Source organism: Brachyistius frenatus, unplaced genomic scaffold (genome assembly GCF_029030835.1).
Source record: "Brachyistius frenatus isolate BFR_SWC_R1_liver_20210118 unplaced genomic scaffold, ASM2903083v1 Contig_137, whole genome shotgun sequence".
In the NCBI taxonomy this organism is placed as follows: domain Eukaryota; kingdom Metazoa; phylum Chordata; class Actinopteri; family Embiotocidae; genus Brachyistius; species Brachyistius frenatus.
The window spans coordinates 957,501-975,947 of record NW_027210736.1 but is presented as its reverse complement, the minus strand read 5'-3'; the positions used below and the strand labels follow the sequence as shown (position 1 = coordinate 975,947).

Genomic DNA, 18,447 nt, shown 5'->3' with positions numbered 1-18,447 from the left:
GGAGGGCGCGCGCTTCAGTGATGTGTCTGTCAGTCCGAGAGGTCTGTCAGTCAGTCTGTCAGTCAGTCTGTCTGTCTGTCAGTCTGTCTGTCTGTCAGTCAGTCTGTCAGTCTGTCTGTCTGTCTGTCTGTCTGTCTGTCTGTCTGTCAGTCAGTCTGTCAGTCAGTCAGTCTGTCTGTCTGTCTGTCTGTCAGTCTGTCTGTCTGTCTGTCTGTCTGTCTGTCTGTCTCCGACTCTCAGGACCTCCGGGTCATTGCTCACAAGTGTTGTCTCTCATTTACTCCTTTTTCCTCATTCCATGGAACATTTTTTTTAAATATATTTTTTACTCAGTTTTCTTCAGATTTATGAGCATTTATAAGATTTATTTATTTCCCGCCTGAACAACAAGAGAGCTTCTGTTTTTTTAGGATCAGCTGTCTCACATCTTAAAGAGCAGCTTCCATTTAAAGGTCAACTGGCTGATAACTAACCTGTACAGTCCTGGCTGTGGTGTGTGTGTGTGTGTGTGTGTGTGTGTGTGTGTGTGTGTGTGTGTGTGTGTGTGTGTGTGTGTGTGTGTGTGTGTGTGTGTGTGTGTGTGTGTGTGTGTGTGTGTCCACAAACAAACACACCTCCTGCTTCTTGCACATCAATCTTTAATCCTGCTGGTATTTTAAAATGTCACCACTACCCACCACCATCGCTCCAACCCCCCCCCCCCACACACACACACACACACACTTTAACCAGAGAGCACACACATCACAATCATTTCCCCCTCGTTGCTGCTCGTGCTGAAAGTTTTTCACCCAAAAGGTGCGTGTGTTTTTTTGTTTTTTTTGCTCATGATCCACGCTGCAGGACGATCGCCGTGGCAACAAACGGTTAAACTGCACCGCAACTCGTTAGAAATATTCTACGAGCTTTATTCTGATTGGTGTTTGAAGCTCTGCATTGGAATCCTGTTTAACAGAATAGCAGGGCGAGAGAGTGTGTGTGTGAGAGAGAGAGACACACACACACACACACACACACACACACACACACACACACACACACACACACACACACACACACACACACACACACACACACACACACACAGAAAGAGAGAGAGAGAGGGAGAGTTGGCATGGCAACACAGTTACTCTTGAAGCAAACCACAGAAACAAACAAGCTTTCAGCTCTGTTGGAAAATATGTGTGCAGATTCATATGTAGAGCTGTTAACACACCCTGAACACCTCGTTCTCTGCAATCAGATGCAAAACGTGTGTGTGTGTGTGTGTGTGTGTGTGTGTGTGTGTGTGTGTGTGTGTGTGTGTGTGTGTGTGTGTGTGTGTGTGTGTGTGTGTGTGTGTGAATTAATTGCCCTGCCGATTGCAAACATTTGTCACCTGGCTGGAATAGTGATGAGCATCTCATCCGCTGAGAGGCAGCAAAGCCAATTATGAAAAAAACAAAAAGGAGATTAATTAGTTATGATATTCACACACACACACACACACACACACACACACACACACACACACACACACACACACACACACACACACACACACACACACACACACACACACACACCGTCCGGTCAGAGAGCACGTCGCCGCCTCACCGTGAGATTAAGACGACCCCCCCTTTTTTATTTGTGTTTGCTCACATCAAAGCTGCTCGAGTGTTATTAAGCTCGTCTGCACCTGAACGCACCGCGACCTGGAAGTTTGAAAGACGTGTTGAAGTTGGACTCTCGATGTGGCAAAAAAAAATACTGGAAAATATTTTAATTATTCATTTTATTAACATAATTTGAACAAAATAAGTGTTATAGATAAATTATGCCTTCAAATAAAACCATCTTTTTGTTCTGTAGTTTGTAAACAACAGAAACTCAAAGATTCTGTAAACGGCTCCGAGGAGGATTTGGAGGTTAAACGTTCTCAAACAGCTTCTTCTTTTTCCCCGTTGTGTGTTCATTGTCGTCGTTTCCCTTCGTTGTGCTGCAGCCTGCAGACACAGTTCGTACAGCTGCTGTGTTTTCGTCATTAAAAACATTCATCCTGTTTGTTCTGGAACTATTTCACACACAGCGTCTGCGGCGGGCGGAGAACGCTTTTCTTTTCCAAACTGAAAGAAAAGTGGTCGACGGTGATGTAGTGACGCGTTTTTGGTTTTTTTGCACACGGGTGTTTTATTTTGAAAATTTGAAAATGACAAACTTCCTGCCGCGCCTCTGAGACGTTTAGCGTCGCAGTTTGTCCATAAAGTAGTTTTGACTTTTGTTGCACTTTTATGTCGTAACGTGTGTGAAGGGGGCGGAGCCTCCCGATGTGAAACACAGAGAGGACGGAGAAACACGGAGCTGAAGCTTGTTGCTCGATAAGCTGCATTTATCACGATGTGATATGATATGGTACACACACACACACACACACACACACACACACACACACACACACACACACACACACACACACACACACACACACACACACACACACACACACACACACACAGAAACAGGGTCGGCAGCGTGGAGCGACGTCCTCCGCTTGTTCAACATCATACAATATTCATGAAGCTCGACACTTAATGCGGCCTGTCCTTCTAATGGATGCAGATTCCCGGCGGCTGCGTTGCTCCGGCTACTCTGGCGACGGCACAGGACTATTTACAGCCTTCTGAGATCCACACACACACACACACACACACACACACACACACACACACACACACACACACACACACACACACACACACACACACACACACACACACACACACACACACACACACACACACACACACACACACACAGTATGTGCAGACACAGGCCGTTGCCATGGATATATCAAAGCAGAGCCTGCAAACTTTGATCAATTATTAACAGCGATGAGTGAGACAGCGGGGAAACAGAGAAGCTGCAACAAGGTGCTCCCCTCACTTCCAGCCCTTTATTTTAATTGGCAGCGTGTGACACAGTTTCCATGCGGCGTGCCGCGGCTGCGACCGCCGCTCCTCACGGCCGGCCTGGTGCTCAAGAGCCCCCCCCCCCCCCCCGGGGAGCACGATGTCAGACGTAATTATGAGGAAATTAGGGAAGATGTAGTAGTGTGTGCACACTTTGAGATCCAAGACATCGTCCCCCCCACCCCACCCCACCCAAGGGCCCTCTCAACGTGTATACCCCCCCCCACCCCCACTCTTCCCGTTCACACTCCTTTTATATGATTCAATCTGTGGTGTAACGGTGTCTCCGCAGCTTCGGTTTCTCTCTCCAAGCCCCTCTGACTGATTGGACGGCCATGTTAACACCACACTGATATTAGCTCTGGGAATTTCAGCACCAAGGACAGCGACAGGAGGGCTGGTACCAGGCCGTGTGTGTGTGTGTGTGTGTGTGTGTGTGTGTGTGTGTGTGTGTGTGTGTGTGTGTGTGTGTGTGTGTGTGTGTGTGTGTGTGTGTGTGTGTGTGTGTGTGTGTGTCTGTCTGTCTGTGTGTGTGTGTGTGTGTGTGTGTGTGTGTGTGTGTGTGTGTGTGTGTGTGTGTGTGTGTGTGTGTGTGTGTGTGTGTGTGTGTGTGTGTGTGTGTGTGTGTGTGTGTGTGTGTGTGTGTGTGTGTGTGTGTGTGTGTGTGTGTGTGTGTGTGTGTGTGTGTGTGTGTGTGTGTGTGTGTGTGTGTGTGCCAGAGAATGAAAGTGGAATGACCCCGGAGGGCTGCAGGAGGCCGAGATGATTCCTCAGGTTTTATTGCAGACCTGCCAACACCTCTTGTTTCCTCTGCTTTTTTTATGTTATTTTTTCTTCACCCTTTACTGCACGCTGTTCCCATCTTCTTATCACACGTGGAAACACGGAGTGATGGAAAGACCGAGCGGTAGAATCTGATGTGGTTCTGCCGCCGTGTTCAGGAATAGATCCGTTCGTTATCCACCTTTATCGCACATGAAGGAGGAATCAGTAACTGTTGCTGGGTGGAAAACCCACAAACCTGAATGTGTTCCTGAAAAAGACCAACGTCACAATGATGATGAAGAATCTCAACACACACACACTCCGCTGAAAGATCCTGACTTTATGCAAGAGGATTTTTAAAGATTTTCTTCATGTATTCAGGTAAAATGGACACATTTGATTCACTTTGGATTTGATGAGAGAAGTTGAATGGGAGTCTATAGAGCCGGAGGCTTTTTGGAGCCGACCTCTAGTGGCACTCGCTGGTATTGCAGCTGAAGACACTTCTGGATCAGAACCATTTTACAGACCTGAAGCTACGAACACGTTTATATACAGAGTCTGTGCTAGCTACGCGTACGTCGTTACCACGGCAACCCGTGCAGATAGGTTGGTGATGTCTGCTCACGTTTAAATAAAGATCTGATCCGAGAAACAAATCTGCTTCGCTGCAGTCTGAGCGAAGACTAAATTTTTGACCTTCATTATATTTTACAGCCTGTTGCATTGTGGGAAAGGAAACTGTTGCTGGGTAAACACAACTGAGAAAGACCCCGAGTGAAGCGTCTCCTCTGTTTGCCGTCAGACGGAGACTCTCCTCGACATTAAAACGTTAAATTATACAACTGCTTGTAGTCTTGTAGTGTAAAATAACTCCCTCAGTCGGCCTTTAATCAGCTCGGACCCGTCTTTAATCACCAGCTGTGCAGCATTAATATCGACAGTGTGGGGGGTGTTGGGTTGGGGGGGGGGGGGCTTTCCGATATTTATGTCGTGCAGGAGGAGACGCACGGTCGAGAGGCTGCAGGTTTTCTTTCCGTATCAATCACCACCGTGGCTGATTTCACACATTGCTTCCTCCTCTCTGGTGCTTTGGGTGTGTGTGTGTGTGTGTGTGTGTGTGTGTGTGTGTGTGTGTGTGTGTGTGTGTGTGTGTGCGTGTGTGTGTGTGTGTGTGTGTGTGTGTGTGTGTGTGTGTGTGTGTGTGTGTGTGTGTGTGTGTGTGTGTGTGTGTGTGTGTGTGCGTGTGCGAGTGCGAGTGTGTGTGTGTGTGTGTGTGTGTGTGTGTGTGTGTGTGTGTGAGAGTGTGTGTGTGTGTGTGTGTGTGTGTGTGTGTGTGTGTGTGTGTGTGTGTGCGTGTGTGTGTGCGTGTGCGTGTCCATGTGTCCATGCCGTCCGTCCTCCTCGTGGAAGTGACGGACGTGTCCTCTCTCCGTGACGAAGATGCAGACTGACGCACCTGACGAGCGCTTTTTCGACCGCCGTCCTTCCCGACGGTCGTTTGTGCTCTCCGTCGCTACGGCAACACGTTAGCCTGTTAGCTCTCTGCTGCTTCAACTGTATTCTGATGAGTGCTAATTACCTTTTCTAATTATTAAATCAATGTTTCTTGAAAAAAAAAAACAGCATGTAGAAATGAGAATTTAATTTAAAAAGAGCAGTTTCTGACCGTGTTCAGGTTATTTTAAGTATTCAAACATTTATTCACTTTATTATGTAATAATATAATTATATGTAAATGTTAAATCTGCAGAGCTTCAGTTTAAAAACAACAAACTAACAGGATAATTACAGCTGAATGTTTTCTGTGGAACTATAAAAGCATCAGTGGACGGACGTCACTTTTAAAGAAGCTTTTAAACTTTTATCTCTGAATGTAACCGGTCACATTTCTATCGATTTACCAAAATAAAATGTTAAAATCAAACCTGGTTATTAATGCAGCAACAGCAGCCGCTTGAATTTGACTTTCGAGGAACACGTCGTGCGTTTGTTTCCGTCTGAATCTTTCCGTGAAGACGTGAGCGGGCTGCAAAGGTTCGTAATGAAGCGGTCCGTTCCGGAGAACGAGAGCGGCGTCGCGCTCCATCGTCCGGCCTTTCAATCATCCGCCGTTTCCACGACAGCGACGAATGAAACCCCTCAAAACGGGAAGAAGTACAAACGCTTGAACAAATGTAAGAAACTTAATCATCCGCGTAAAACGAGTCTCCTTCAGATGTGGATGAACACAACAGAACAGGCAGGTTGGAGTAAAGCTTTGGTTCTACTGTTGGAACCCTTCAGTGTTGATGTGACGGCCAACAGAGGAGGAGACGCTTCACTCGGGTTCACGGCAACAGTTTCCTTTCCCACAATGCAACACGTTGTAAATAATGAAGGTTCCTGAACACAACAACAAAAGTCTTTCAAATATGTATTTTTTTGTTCAGACTGCAGCGAATCACATTTGTTTCTCGGATCAGATCTTTATTCGATCGCGAGCGAACGTCACCAACCTATCTGCATGGGTTGCCGTGGTAACGACGTACGAAGCTCTACCACATACTCTGGATATAAAAAGTGTTCGTAGCTTCCTGGTATGAAAAATGAGGCCAAATGATGCAGAAGTGTCTTAAGCTGCAATACCACCGAGTGCCACTAGAGGTATAACTATCGCTGTGAAATAAAAGGAAAAACACCTCCGACAAAAAATATTCTCCGTCTTTAAAAATACATTTTCTGCCACATTCGAGGTTCAGACTCACATTTTCCCAGAAGGCGCACAAAGATCATCAGACATGTCGTTGGTTTTGATTTTTTGAGGCAACTTGGTGACGCACCAACGTGTCACGATTTACTCAGACTGTTTCTAAAAGAGTTCGTATCTTCAGGTCTGTAACATGGTTCTGATCCAGAAGTGTCTTCAGCTGCAATACCAGCGAGTGCCACTAGAGGTCGGCTCCAAAAAGCCTCCGGCTCCATAGACTCCCATTCAACTTCTCTCATCAAATCCAAAGTGAATAAAATGTGTCCATCAGTTCTCTCGGTGTTGTTAGCTAAAGTCACTCCTTCTTCTTAGTTTTCTGGAGGTCCATCTGAAAATAATCCCTCATTCATTAGAAAAGAAGATTCAAGAAGACCTGGTTTTGGGGGCGTGTCTGTTTGATTGACAGGCCTGTGGTGCAGTCAGGTTACAGCTACCGGTGGGCGGGACGTAGTATCGTCAGGTTTCCGATCAGATCTGTCAGATCCACCGCTGGCTCCTCCCCCAGCTCGTCCAAATATGGTCACTTCCTGCTCCAAACCGCTCCGAACTAGTAAAGATGGTGACGGACAGAATCTGAAATGGAGGATTCATAACGTTCACAAACCAACGACTCATAAATCTTTGCGGTTGAATTTGGTCCTTTGATCTGAACGTTTCTCCAGCGGCTCCATCAGGCTTCACTTTGAATTCTTCTCGTAGACATCATGACTTATTTATTTCAATTTTTTCTCAGCCGTCACGTGAAACGTCTGTAATTCCAGCCAATCTGGAGCAAATGGAAAAATCATCCATCAATAAGAGGCCCGGCTCGGTTTCACATTCCTGAAGGGTGATGACCACTTCAGAAAATTCAGAGCCGCCTCCCCCCCACCCCCCCACTCCCCTCCTCCAATTAGCAGCTTTATTGGTCGTCGCCATCATCGCCTGCGGTATGATTGCTGTGACACTCGTCAGGAGAGTGTGTGTGTGTGTGTGTGTGTGTGTGTGTGTGTGTGTGTGTGTGTGTGTGTGTGTGTGTGTGTGTGTGTGTGTGTGTGTGTGTGTGTGTGTGTGTGTGTGTGTGTGAGCCGGATCTCTTCATCCGTGCTGAATCAGCGGACCCGTCGGCCCGTCTCAGCGTGACTCTGTCCCGTCAGTGATGTGTCTGACGGATCGTTCAGCCGCGCTCCGTCCACCTCGACACGCCGTAAACGGCTCGGTCGGAGTGATTTAACGGCCGTCGAGCTCGCTGTTTGCTTTCTGCCTGTCTGTCCGTCTTCACGTCTCCGTCTGTTGTGAAGATATAAATCCGTCTCTGTGGTCGAGGAGATGTTGTATTTTTTTTGCTGCTCGCTCACCTTTTCTCTTTGCATCTGCTTGTTTGCCGCCCGCCGCTCCGTTTTACTCCATCCTGTCTCTGTCGGTTCTATTCGGTCCATTTGTCCTTTTCTTTCTCCTTCTTGTCTTTTTGTCTCTTCGGCCTTTTTGTGGCTCTACGTCGTCTCCCCTTTTTTTTTTTTTTTTTACGTTCTCCCTCCTGTCTCTTTTTCCCCCAATCTGTCTCCATCAATTCTTTGTCCTCCCTTTTCCCGCCTCTGTCTCGGTCTCACCTTGATTTATTCCACTAAACGTGTCGTTTTCTGTCCTTCCAGTGTGACCCGGGAGAATCCACCAAGCTGCTGTACGACCTTCTGTACACGGAGCCCATCAAGATCGTCCTGATGCCCGGCTGCAGCGGCGTCTCCACCATCGTGGCCGAGGCGGCTCGCATGTGGAACCTCATCGTGGTGGGTGTCTTCCAGTTTTAACACACTTTCAGACACTTTCGTCCTCCAAAAACACTGCCGAAGGTCGGATTTGCGTTTTGGTCAGAACAAGCGGCCCGTGCGGCCGTTTGGGTCGGAGGACTTGTTGCATTTTGCCCCGGAGGTTTTCAGTTTGTTGAGGTCGCCTGGCTCCGTCAGACTGTCGCTCACAGCTTCTTTTCTCTGCTGTGATTACAGTCTGGAAACTCTTTTTTTTTTTTTTTTTCTAAATGTAGTTTCAGAATGGATCCGAAGGTGTCTGCCCAGCAGGGTGCAAACGACTACCAACGATTGCCTGTGGAGATATTCATGCAGTGAATTTGGCTCTGGAAACACCAGGCTCGGTTTTAACTACCGTTTTTCCCAAATTTTTGTTCCTTCTGTCAAACAAATCTCAGCACAAATAACTGCCTCGCAGTTATAGAGTAAAAAACTAAATCCTGTTTATAACTCTTTTTTTTTTTTATCCAGTGAAAGCTGTCTGGACGTCTGCAGGTACATTTTAATTAAGGTACAAGTGTGCCAGTTGGGAAAAGTGTATTTAAATGCATGCAATGAAAACATGGCTGAAGTTGGCACTAACGTGGCGCTGCGTCAGAATCTTTGCCAGCTGACGCATCAGCTCGTATTTGAAAGAGCGCCGGAGACGAAGCTCCTGTTATTAACTTCCACAACAGTAACGCTCACACATGCAGGTCTGGTGGAAAAAGACGAGGCTCGGTCGGCCTGAGAAGCAGAGGAAGATTCAGAGACTCCATTTTTTACTTGATTTAAAGGCTAATATGAAAAAAAATCTCTGAAGTGTCATCAGATTTGATGAAGGAAGATGTGTCCTGAATAAACATGACATAGGACGAATGGCTCGCGCCTATAATGACCAAGATACGATCTTAAAAGTGAAGGTAGAGAGATTTAATGGTTCGAATACAGAAAACCAAACAGAACCAGAAACCAAACGAAGAAATGTTTAAGAACCCTCGACGCTGAAGTTCTTCCTCTCTGCTCCGTTCGATCATATTTTTGTTCTCGTGGTGATTATAACACTAAACTCCTCAAATCAATGCCGCACTTGTTTATTGATTTCAAAAATACTTCACACAGCTTCCTTCAGTTTCCCAGAACGTGTTGTTTCGTTACAGCATCATATTATTATTCATCCCCAGCATTTAAAACACATCCCGGATCTGTAAATTACAATTTCTCCCTCTGAAAGCTGTTTTTTTGTTCTTTTTTTTTTCGTGACTTGATTTTGTTCATCTGTCACTCACAGCGCTCTGCCAATTAGCTTCGTCCCGTAATTGAAGTTTCATCCAGAGATTAGCCAATCGAGAACAATAAGTTCTGCTGGTTGGCATCAGCTCGTCTTCCTCGGCTTCTTCATTAAAAACTCGTTTCCACTTTTTCACTCTTTTTCTGTTTTCCAGCTTGAAGCTGGCCTCCTTCCTTCCTTCCTTCGTTCCCTTCTTTGTTCCCTTCTTCCTTCCTTTCTTCCTTTCTCCCTCCCTCCCTCCCTCTTCCTTCCTCCTTCCCTCCCTCCCTCCCTCCCTTCCTAGCTCCTTTGCATCTCTCTCTCTCTCCCACTCCTCATTTCCGGCCTCAGCCGATTCTCTCGTCACCACAAAGGGATCTTGTCTGTCTTTACTCCCCTCCACCGCTGGCACAACCTCCGAACCGCCACACTCAATTATTTCTGTGCGCTCCCTGCAGGATCTTCCTCGCATGTCAAACAGTCTCATCAGAGAGAGAAAGAAAAAAAACCAGCAACCTCCATCTCTGGACGCTGATCAAGGAGAGGCTCTCCATCAGCTCCTCCCGGCACCCTGTTAATTTGATCCCGTATCTTTTCCCTCTCTGAAAGCAGCCGCCGGCGGCCGTTGATCTGCGGCTGCGAGGCGACGAGTCGAGACACAAGCGGTTAGTGTTTTGTTTTTTTGGAAGCTTTGACGCGGAAACTTGCAGCTCTACATCAGTCGCCCAGTTTTTACCCAGTTTTCGTAGGCTGGTGGTGGTTTATCTCTGCGTTGCCATGGGGACCAGCTTGTTTCTCCAAATTGGCAGTTTGCTGATCAAACCCCGATAAAAAACAAAAACAATAAAAACAACAACAAGCTGAACGAGCTGCAAACACGTCGTTTTCTTTCTTCGCTGTCGAGCGGATGACTTTTAAAGATTCAGTTCACTCAAATTAACAAAATATTTCCTCCCAACACTGCGAGTTGTTTTTAAGGTGTGTTGGATTAATCGCTCCCTCGTTGACTCGCGTCGTGTCCGTCAGCCGTCCAACCTCCTTTTGGTCACTTCAACTATCGGCTGGATAGTTGAAGTGGAGGATTCATAACGTTCACAAACCAACGATGACATCACTGATGGTTGATGACCTCACTGATGGTTGATGACATCACTGATGGTTGGAAATGAACGCTTGACTTCAGCTTCATCCCACTTAGACACGCCCACCGGTTGCTGATTGGTCCGTCCTTCAGAGCGTCTGAACAAACCTTAATGTAAAGCTTCGTCCTCGCTGACAACACTCAACAATAGGACCAATACTCGGTTTGTTGTTGTTTCGTGTGATTTGTGGACAAAAAGTACAAATATAGAATATCCCCCCAACCTGTCATTACACCGTCACGCCGTGTGCACGAGCTCACGCATGTGGACACCCGTCACGTTTATTACCGACGGAGCTGCAGCTCTGTTTCGATCTCTCCGATCAGCTGTCACTTCCTGTATCGCTTCCCCTTGTTTCCCATTGACGCCTCCGTCTCGCCTGTGGCCACCGAGCCCCCCTCCCCCCATCTCATATGAGGTAATGGGACTGAGACGGAGGCTCTTCGTGTCCGTTCCCTAAACGGCGAGCAGGTTCTTCATGTTAGAGACGAGTCAGCAGTCTGTGAATTCACATCATATCGGTCCAAACGAGCTTCTGTTGGCAGTAATTAGATCATTTCTTTAATTTGCTCTCTTTGTAACAGCGCAGCGGGATGACTCGATTTCACGGCGGTGCGTGCAGGAGGAAATCCTGGGTTCTTCGTTTTTTTCTCCTTCTTATCGAAACTATTATTTTTTAATTCCCGACGGGAGCTTGACGGAGGGAGCGATGAGGAAATGAGAAAACGAGCAGCGATCGTCTTCCTGATTCTCCGTCCTTCCTCTTTGTTGTTTTGCCGTTTGAACCGGTCGTCTTCGTTGCTGAAGCCTGATTTCAATCCATTGAAGTCTGTTTACGACGGATCGTTCGGCCTTCAGAAGTACATTTCTATTTTTTCCCCGTGTTTCATTCCCGCCTCAAACTTTCGCACCATTTGCTCCTTTTCTTTTTGTTCTGCCTCTCACATCTGGTTTCTGTTCCTGTCTTCCAGCTGTCCTACGGCTCCAGCTCGCCGGCTCTGTCCAACCGCCAGCGCTTCCCCACCTTCTTCCGCACGCACCCGTCGGCGACCCTCCACAACCCCACCCGGGTGCAGCTCTTCCAGAAGTGGAAGTGGACGCGCATCGCCACCATCCAGCAGACCACCGAAGTCTTCACCTCGGTCAGTATCTCTGAAGTCGTAGTCGCCGTTCAGGCGTTTTGGGACCGAACGAGGACGAAGGACTTTTCTTCAGAGGAACTCTAAAGAAGTTCTCGGACCTTTTGTTGTCCGACAGGAAACTGAGGAACGACATCACACTTATTTCCTGCGGTCCAAAATCGCCCAGTCCGCCTCTTCCCGCCTCTCCGTGTTTGTTTACGTCTGTTTTTCTGTGTTCTCAGACCTAAAGATCTCTTCTTTTGATGGAGGATTGTTTTTTGAAGTAATTTGTAGGAATATTGCTTGTGAGAAATATTGATCAGGCGATATGTCTTTGAGGCGGCGGCGGTGCTCGGGGTTTGGTTCCTGTAATGGAGGTTAATGATCCCGCGCTCTGATTCTCTCCTCACATCCTTCTGTCTTTTGTCTTTTGTCCAGAGATCTATTGTCTTCTTCACGCCGACTTCTTTCTTCTTGTTCATCAGCGTTTCGGCCTCTTCACGTTTTCTCATATACACTTCAGATTTGTATTATTTGTTTTGTTGTCTTTCTCTTCGGACCGAGTTTCTCTGTAATGTCAACCTGTCACCTCTGTTGGGCTGCCTCTCCTCCCCCCACCCACCCCCACCCCCCATCTGTCCTTCCCTTTCATCTGCCAGACTCTGGACGATCTGGAGCAGAGGACGAAGGAGGCCGGCATCGAGATCAGCGTTCGCCAGAGTTTCCTCACCGACCCGGCTGTCGCTGTCAAGAACCTCAAGGTGCTTTGATTAAAAATTCACCTCAGCTGCCGCCCCCCCCCCCCACACACACACACACACACACACCTCCCCCTCACAGGCGCTCCCCACCCTTCGCCACCTCACACCTGCATGGTACCGTTTGCATAGAGGGAAATTAATGCGCCACACTAATTAGCAGCTCCTGAACAGCAGCGTCCTGTGAAGCAGCAGGACTTCATCACGCTGCGCTTATTTGTTAAGTTAACTTTTGTCGTAAGTAATTAAAGCCGTGTTTTTGTTTGTGATTTTTTTTTTGGCGCAGCGCCAGGACGCCAGGATAATCGTGGGGCTCTTTTACGAGACTGAAGCCAGGAAGGTGTTTTGTGAGGTGAGTTACCCTTTTTGTTATTTTCTCCGCTCGATTGATCCCAACAGACGGAAACCTGTTCGAGGCTATTAGCAGAAAATGAAGCTCCGTAAATGAGCTTTTTGAACGTCTGAATGAATGTTTGCCGTTGGGAATAATCCGTCCTCCTCCGTGCATCCGGCCTCCAGGTGTTCAAGGAGAAGCTCTACGGGAAGAAGTACGTGTGGTTCCTCATCGGCTGGTACGCCGACAACTGGTTCAAGATCAAGGACCCGGCCATCAACTGCACGGTGGAGAACATGACGGAGGCCGTGGAGGGACACGTCACCACCGAGATCGTCATGCTGAATCCTGAAACCGTCCGCGGAGTCTCCAACATGGTGCGAACACGCAAAACACGCCGCCGCAATCTGTCACGTTAATCTGTGACTACAACTGATGAGTTTACAATGACATCACAATGCTCGCATAACTCCTCCCATTTAACATCATCAGGACTTTTTTTTATGTTTATGTCCCGTACATGTACATACATAAATAAAAGCGCCTTTAAACTGCAATACCAGCGAGTGCCACTAGAGGTCGGCTCCAAAAAGCCTCCGGCTCCATAGACTCCCATTCAACTTGTCTCATCAAATCCAAAGTGAATAAAATGTGTCCATCAGTTCTCTCGGTGTTGTTAGCTAAAGTCACTCCTTCTTATTAGTTTTCTGGAGGTCCATCTGAAAATAATCCCTCATTCATTAGAAAAGAAGATTCAAGAAGACCTGTTTTTGGGGGCGTGTCTGTTTGATTGACAGGTCTGTGGTGCAGCTATCGGTGTTTTTTAACTTTAGCCGTATAGTTTTTCTTTGTAACTTAATAATACATGTTGACGTTCCAGCAGCTTCGTCTTCTCCGTCTGTCGTTACCCCTCCTCACAAATCATTTATGACTTTCTGTTATTTATTTCCCGTCTTTCTCTCATTGAAGCACTTCTATTTATATATTTTTTTTTTGCATCAACATGTCTTCGGGCGTTTTTGTGACCCCCCTCCGTTTTTACATTTGCATACAATCACGTCTTTCCACTGACCTTGTACGCATTCAGTCTTCTTTAATAATAAAACAAAACAAAACATAATTACTATTTCAATTTTTTTCCTAAATCTTTTTTTTCTTCTATTTTTATTGAACATAGTTCTGATTTTAATGCTATTTTTGCAGCGTTTCTGCGTCTCTTTCGTCTCTTGGTTCACGCTGGTTAACTACTCAGCTCCTTATCTATATTCCTAAAGGGATCAATTTCCCACGAGTCCCGAGTTATTCCAGGAAAAGGAGGATGATAATGTCACAGAGATGTTGAATTGTGTACAACCTGAATCAATATCATATTCATCATCGTCGCGCCGAGAGTGCAGCGGATCATTTGTTTTGAATTCTCGCTCTTTTTGAATGTCTTCCTTTTATTTTTTCATATTTCGCCCCAGCGTTCATTATTCTTTTTTTTTTGCTCCTCAGGTATCTGTCGCTCTCCTTTTGTTCACCTTCTCTAATCCTCTTACCGCCTCCTCCTCCTCCTCCTCCTGCTCCTTTGTTTGACCTTCTCCAACTCCGCTGGTCTTGTCGTGGCTCATCCTTTCATTCCTCTTGTTTACCTGTCTCTCTCCATCTCCATTTCCCACCTTTTCCAGCCACCCCCCTCCTCCTCTTCCTCGCACTTCATCAGCAGCTGTTGTTTATATTCATGCGGCACCTGCCGCTACACCTGCTGAGTTAGCTGTTGATGTACAGCTCACCAAGTGATAAGAATTACAGCCAGAACTCCCGCTCGAAGTCAATCTATTTAAATTCAATTTTCAAACTTTCAAATGGGCGTATTTCTTCAAGACGGGAGACTTTAAACCGGTGTCTAGCAATAGCACCTTGTCAGCTAGTTTTTAGTCGGCTGTGTGGCAGATTTAAATACTAAATGCCAAAGGTGGAATTTCAATTAGATGAATGTGACATAACTGAATTGGAGTTGTGTCGGCCTAATTGGCCCCTGGAGGAGCCGCGGGGACGCCTGTGATGAATGGCGGCAATAATGTCCCGTCTCACAACACGCCGTGTCCATGCTTTGAGTGGGAGATCATCTTGATCGGTGTTTAATCACAGAGGCTGCTTTGATTGCACCTCGGTGTGAAAGTGAGAAGAGGAACAACGTCGGTCGCTCTTGAGGATTTAAATTTATAGCAAAGCAAAGAGTTTCCACGCGAGCTGTTATATTTGGTTTGAAGCAAGAGGCAGCCAGCGGTGATGTCATCAGCCAGCGGTGATGTCATCGTTGGTTTGTGAACGTTATGAATCCTCCAGTTCAGATTCTGTCTGTCACCATCTTTGATAGTTCGGAGCAGTTTGGAGCAGGAAGTGACCATATTTGGATGAGCTGGGGGAGGAGTCAGCGGTGGATCTGACCAATCTGATTGGAAACCTGACGATACTACGTCCCGCCCACCGATAGCTGTAACCTGACTGCACCACAGGCCTGTCAATCAAACAGACACGCCCCAAGCTACGAACATTTTTATATCCAGTCTGTGCCACTGTGCATGTCTTATACTTGCTATATAAGTATGTATATATATATATATATATACACACACACCTATATACATATATAAAGAACCATAAATAAAAAAAACTTGTAAAAAGTATGCATTGATTTTCTCATCCCACTCTTGGGAAGAAAGTGAACAAGCACATTTTATTTAATGTCAAACTATTCCTGTAGAAATGTCACTGCAGCGGTTAGCTCAGTCGGTGCAGCTCTGAAGGCCAAAGGGCTCTGCTGTAAAAAAAAAAAAAGACTTTTATTGAGAGTACTGTCTACGTCTACTGCCGACGTGCCCTCTAGTCAGGCTGGGAGCAGAAATAAAACCGAACTGTAACTCTGCTGACATGCAGCTGTTTGATTTGCACCCTTCTCCTTTTTCAGATTTGTAGATTTGCATTTGTTCTGCCAGATAAAATTGTCGTCTCCACCAACAGTTCATGTCTTGTATCTCTATGCTGTCCTTTTCTGTCTCTGCTCTCCTATCGCCCTCAACTGGTCGAGGCAGAAGCTCCGCCCAGTTTTTCTCCCTTCTGTTGAAGGTTTTTCTCCCTTAAAGAGGAGTTTTTCCTCCGAGCTTATGTGGGAGTTGTTGAAGTGTTGGGTTTCTCTGTATGATGCTGTAAAGTTCTGTTGTAGAGACTTCAATGATTTAAAGTGCCATGAAATAAGCTGTGTTGTGATTTGGCGCTTTATAAATAGAATTGAACTGAATTGAATTAAAATAGTGTTAGTGATGGGCAGACACAGACAGTCTCATCCTCGTATGAACAGTATTTCATTTTATTTACGAAGACTCCTTTGGAAGCAGGTGGGAGCGTTTTTACGACGGCAGAAATCCGAAATGAAACTCAAATGAATCGGCCAAAAAAAAAAAACAACCTTCTGAGGATCTGAAGGATTCATTTGAAAGCCGTCTCTTTCTTCACCGTCTCAGTTCCATGAATGAGGACGAACACAAACAAACAAACAAACAAAAAAGGACTCCAAATAATCCGTTGCATTTTCTCTTCAAAGGGTCCCTCTCTTTGATATCGTCTCCTGTTCCCGTTTTTCTGTCAGACATCACAGGAGTTCATCGCCGCCTTGATGTCTCGGCTCGGAGGGAAGAACCCGGAGGAGACCGGCGGCTTCCAGGAAGCCCCGCTGGCCTACGACGCCGTGTGGGCCCTGGCGCTCGCTCTCAACAAGACCGTGGCCCCGCTGAAGGCCAAGGGCCGGCGCCTGGAGGACTTCAACTACAACAACCACGACATCACCTCCGAGATCTACCGCGCGCTCAACACCAGCTCCTTCGAGGGCGTTTCGGTAAGCCAAGAAAAGTCTTTGGACTTTTCTGTCCGTCTGACCAACACAGTTTTTACTTTTTCGTGGTGACTAAACTCGTTTCTAAAACAACTAAACTGTGCAGAATATCTGCGTGTCGGGATGCAACGAAATAAAAGTCGTGTTTAACGTGATTTAAATGGCAGTAGTAACGGCCATAGCCTGGTGAACCAGCGTTGATAAACCACAACTATTGCTGGTTTTATTCCTCACATGGGACAAATACAAACAGTTCCAATGTCCTTCCTTTATTAAAGAGTTCGCCTGCCAACAAACTGAACGAAGCGATGTTTTTGGGGAACAAAAAGCCGCAAAGAGGCAAATCGGGCGACTAGCGGAGCATCAGGAGCGGCGATTACGAGCGAGAAGTTGTAGTTTCGTGGGCGCGTCGTCATGTTGGAGAACCCTGTTGCCATGGCGCCACAGTTCAGGTGGTTCACAGCGAATGTTTTCCCCTCAGACGCCTCAAAAGGTCCCAGTGGAACTCGGTGTTGACAGTCTGACTCTCGGGGACGAATTCACGGTGACACAAAGGAAACCCAGCTGGTGTCTCCTGACCTGACGCACCTTCTTCTGTCTTCGGACAGTGAAGCTCCGCCCCCTCTTGAAACGTTGAACGTCAAATTAACATCTCTCCGACAGCATCAAGTCAAAAACTACTCATTGTTTTCTTTATAAAGGTCTAATTTATCGCCACTTACATCTGCAGCCGGTCGACGCGACACCGTGGTATCAATCTTCTTACGTGTCTCCCGGCGAGAAAAAAAACACACGACGAGTGTATTTTCCCCCCAAAATGTAGAAGTTTAACTTTACAGGAAAGGAGTTAATAATTATCTAATTATATAAGAATAATTAAAATGTACGTCTGTGTGTGCTCAGGGCCAGGTGGTGTTCGACGCCCAGGGCTCCAGGATGGCGATGACTCTCATCGAGCAGCTGCAAGGTAAATCCCCCCCCCGCCCCGCCCTCCTTTCCCCCCACCCCCTCCTCCCCAAATTCATCGATCGATTGAGAAAAGCCTCCGTTTAAGGAGGTTGGTGTGGGTTGACTCCAGGCTGCGCTCTAATTGGGCCGCAGACCTTCGTTTTTTTTTAAGCCGCTTCCCCCCAGAAAAGGAATCCTATTTGTCACCAGTGACTTAATGAGTTTCCCCCGCGTGAGGAAAAGGTTGAGGATCATTTTCTACCTCTGTTCTGTCTCTCCTGGCATCCTTAAAGGAGCTGAATTTATAATCCGCCCCTTCCCCTCCCTCTCCCTCCCCCCTTCACACTCTGTCTCATATTTCCTGTTGTGGTCTCGAGGTAATTTGACATCCACAATGAGACGACCTGACTTGAATCCCTGAATCACTGCGGGACCTCATCAGTATTCCCGGTCAAAACCGCCACATAAGCGCCTTTTTTTTCCTCCCCTCAGTGCCTCTTTGTTTGTCCTTCTTCGTGCACCTTTTTCATCCCTCGTTTTTTTCTTTTCACCTCTTCATCTGTGCGCCTCAGTCATTTGCATGAATGTGAATGTTTATCAGCTCCCGTCTCGAGGAGGAAATTCATTAAAGTACTAATTAAACCTTTCTGTGGTTTTGTTTTGTTTTATGGTTTTCCTTTCCAGGAGGCAGCTACAAGAAGATCGGCTACTACGACAGCTCTCAGAAGAACCTCTCCTGGTTCGGGAACGACGTCTGGATCGGTAAGAGGAGAGT

The 18,447-nt window shown here is 46.7% G+C and overlaps 1 protein-coding gene across 1 annotated transcript in view; it reads left to right on the top strand.

Annotated features, from left to right (window-relative positions):
- Positions 1–18,447, top strand: part of gabbr1a (gamma-aminobutyric acid (GABA) B receptor, 1a) — a 64,678-nt gene that overhangs the window by 20,321 nt on the left and 25,910 nt on the right. Inside the window, exons 8-15 of the mRNA XM_069715055.1 lie at positions 8,094–8,228; positions 11,609–11,779; positions 12,418–12,519; positions 12,803–12,868; positions 13,036–13,227; positions 16,482–16,727; positions 17,628–17,691; positions 18,357–18,434. Of these exons, the coding sequence (XP_069571156.1) occupies positions 8,094–8,228; positions 11,609–11,779; positions 12,418–12,519; positions 12,803–12,868; positions 13,036–13,227; positions 16,482–16,727; positions 17,628–17,691; positions 18,357–18,434 (1,054 nt within the window). The remainder of the gene's footprint in view (positions 1–8,093; positions 8,229–11,608; positions 11,780–12,417; positions 12,520–12,802; positions 12,869–13,035; positions 13,228–16,481; positions 16,728–17,627; positions 17,692–18,356; positions 18,435–18,447) is intronic.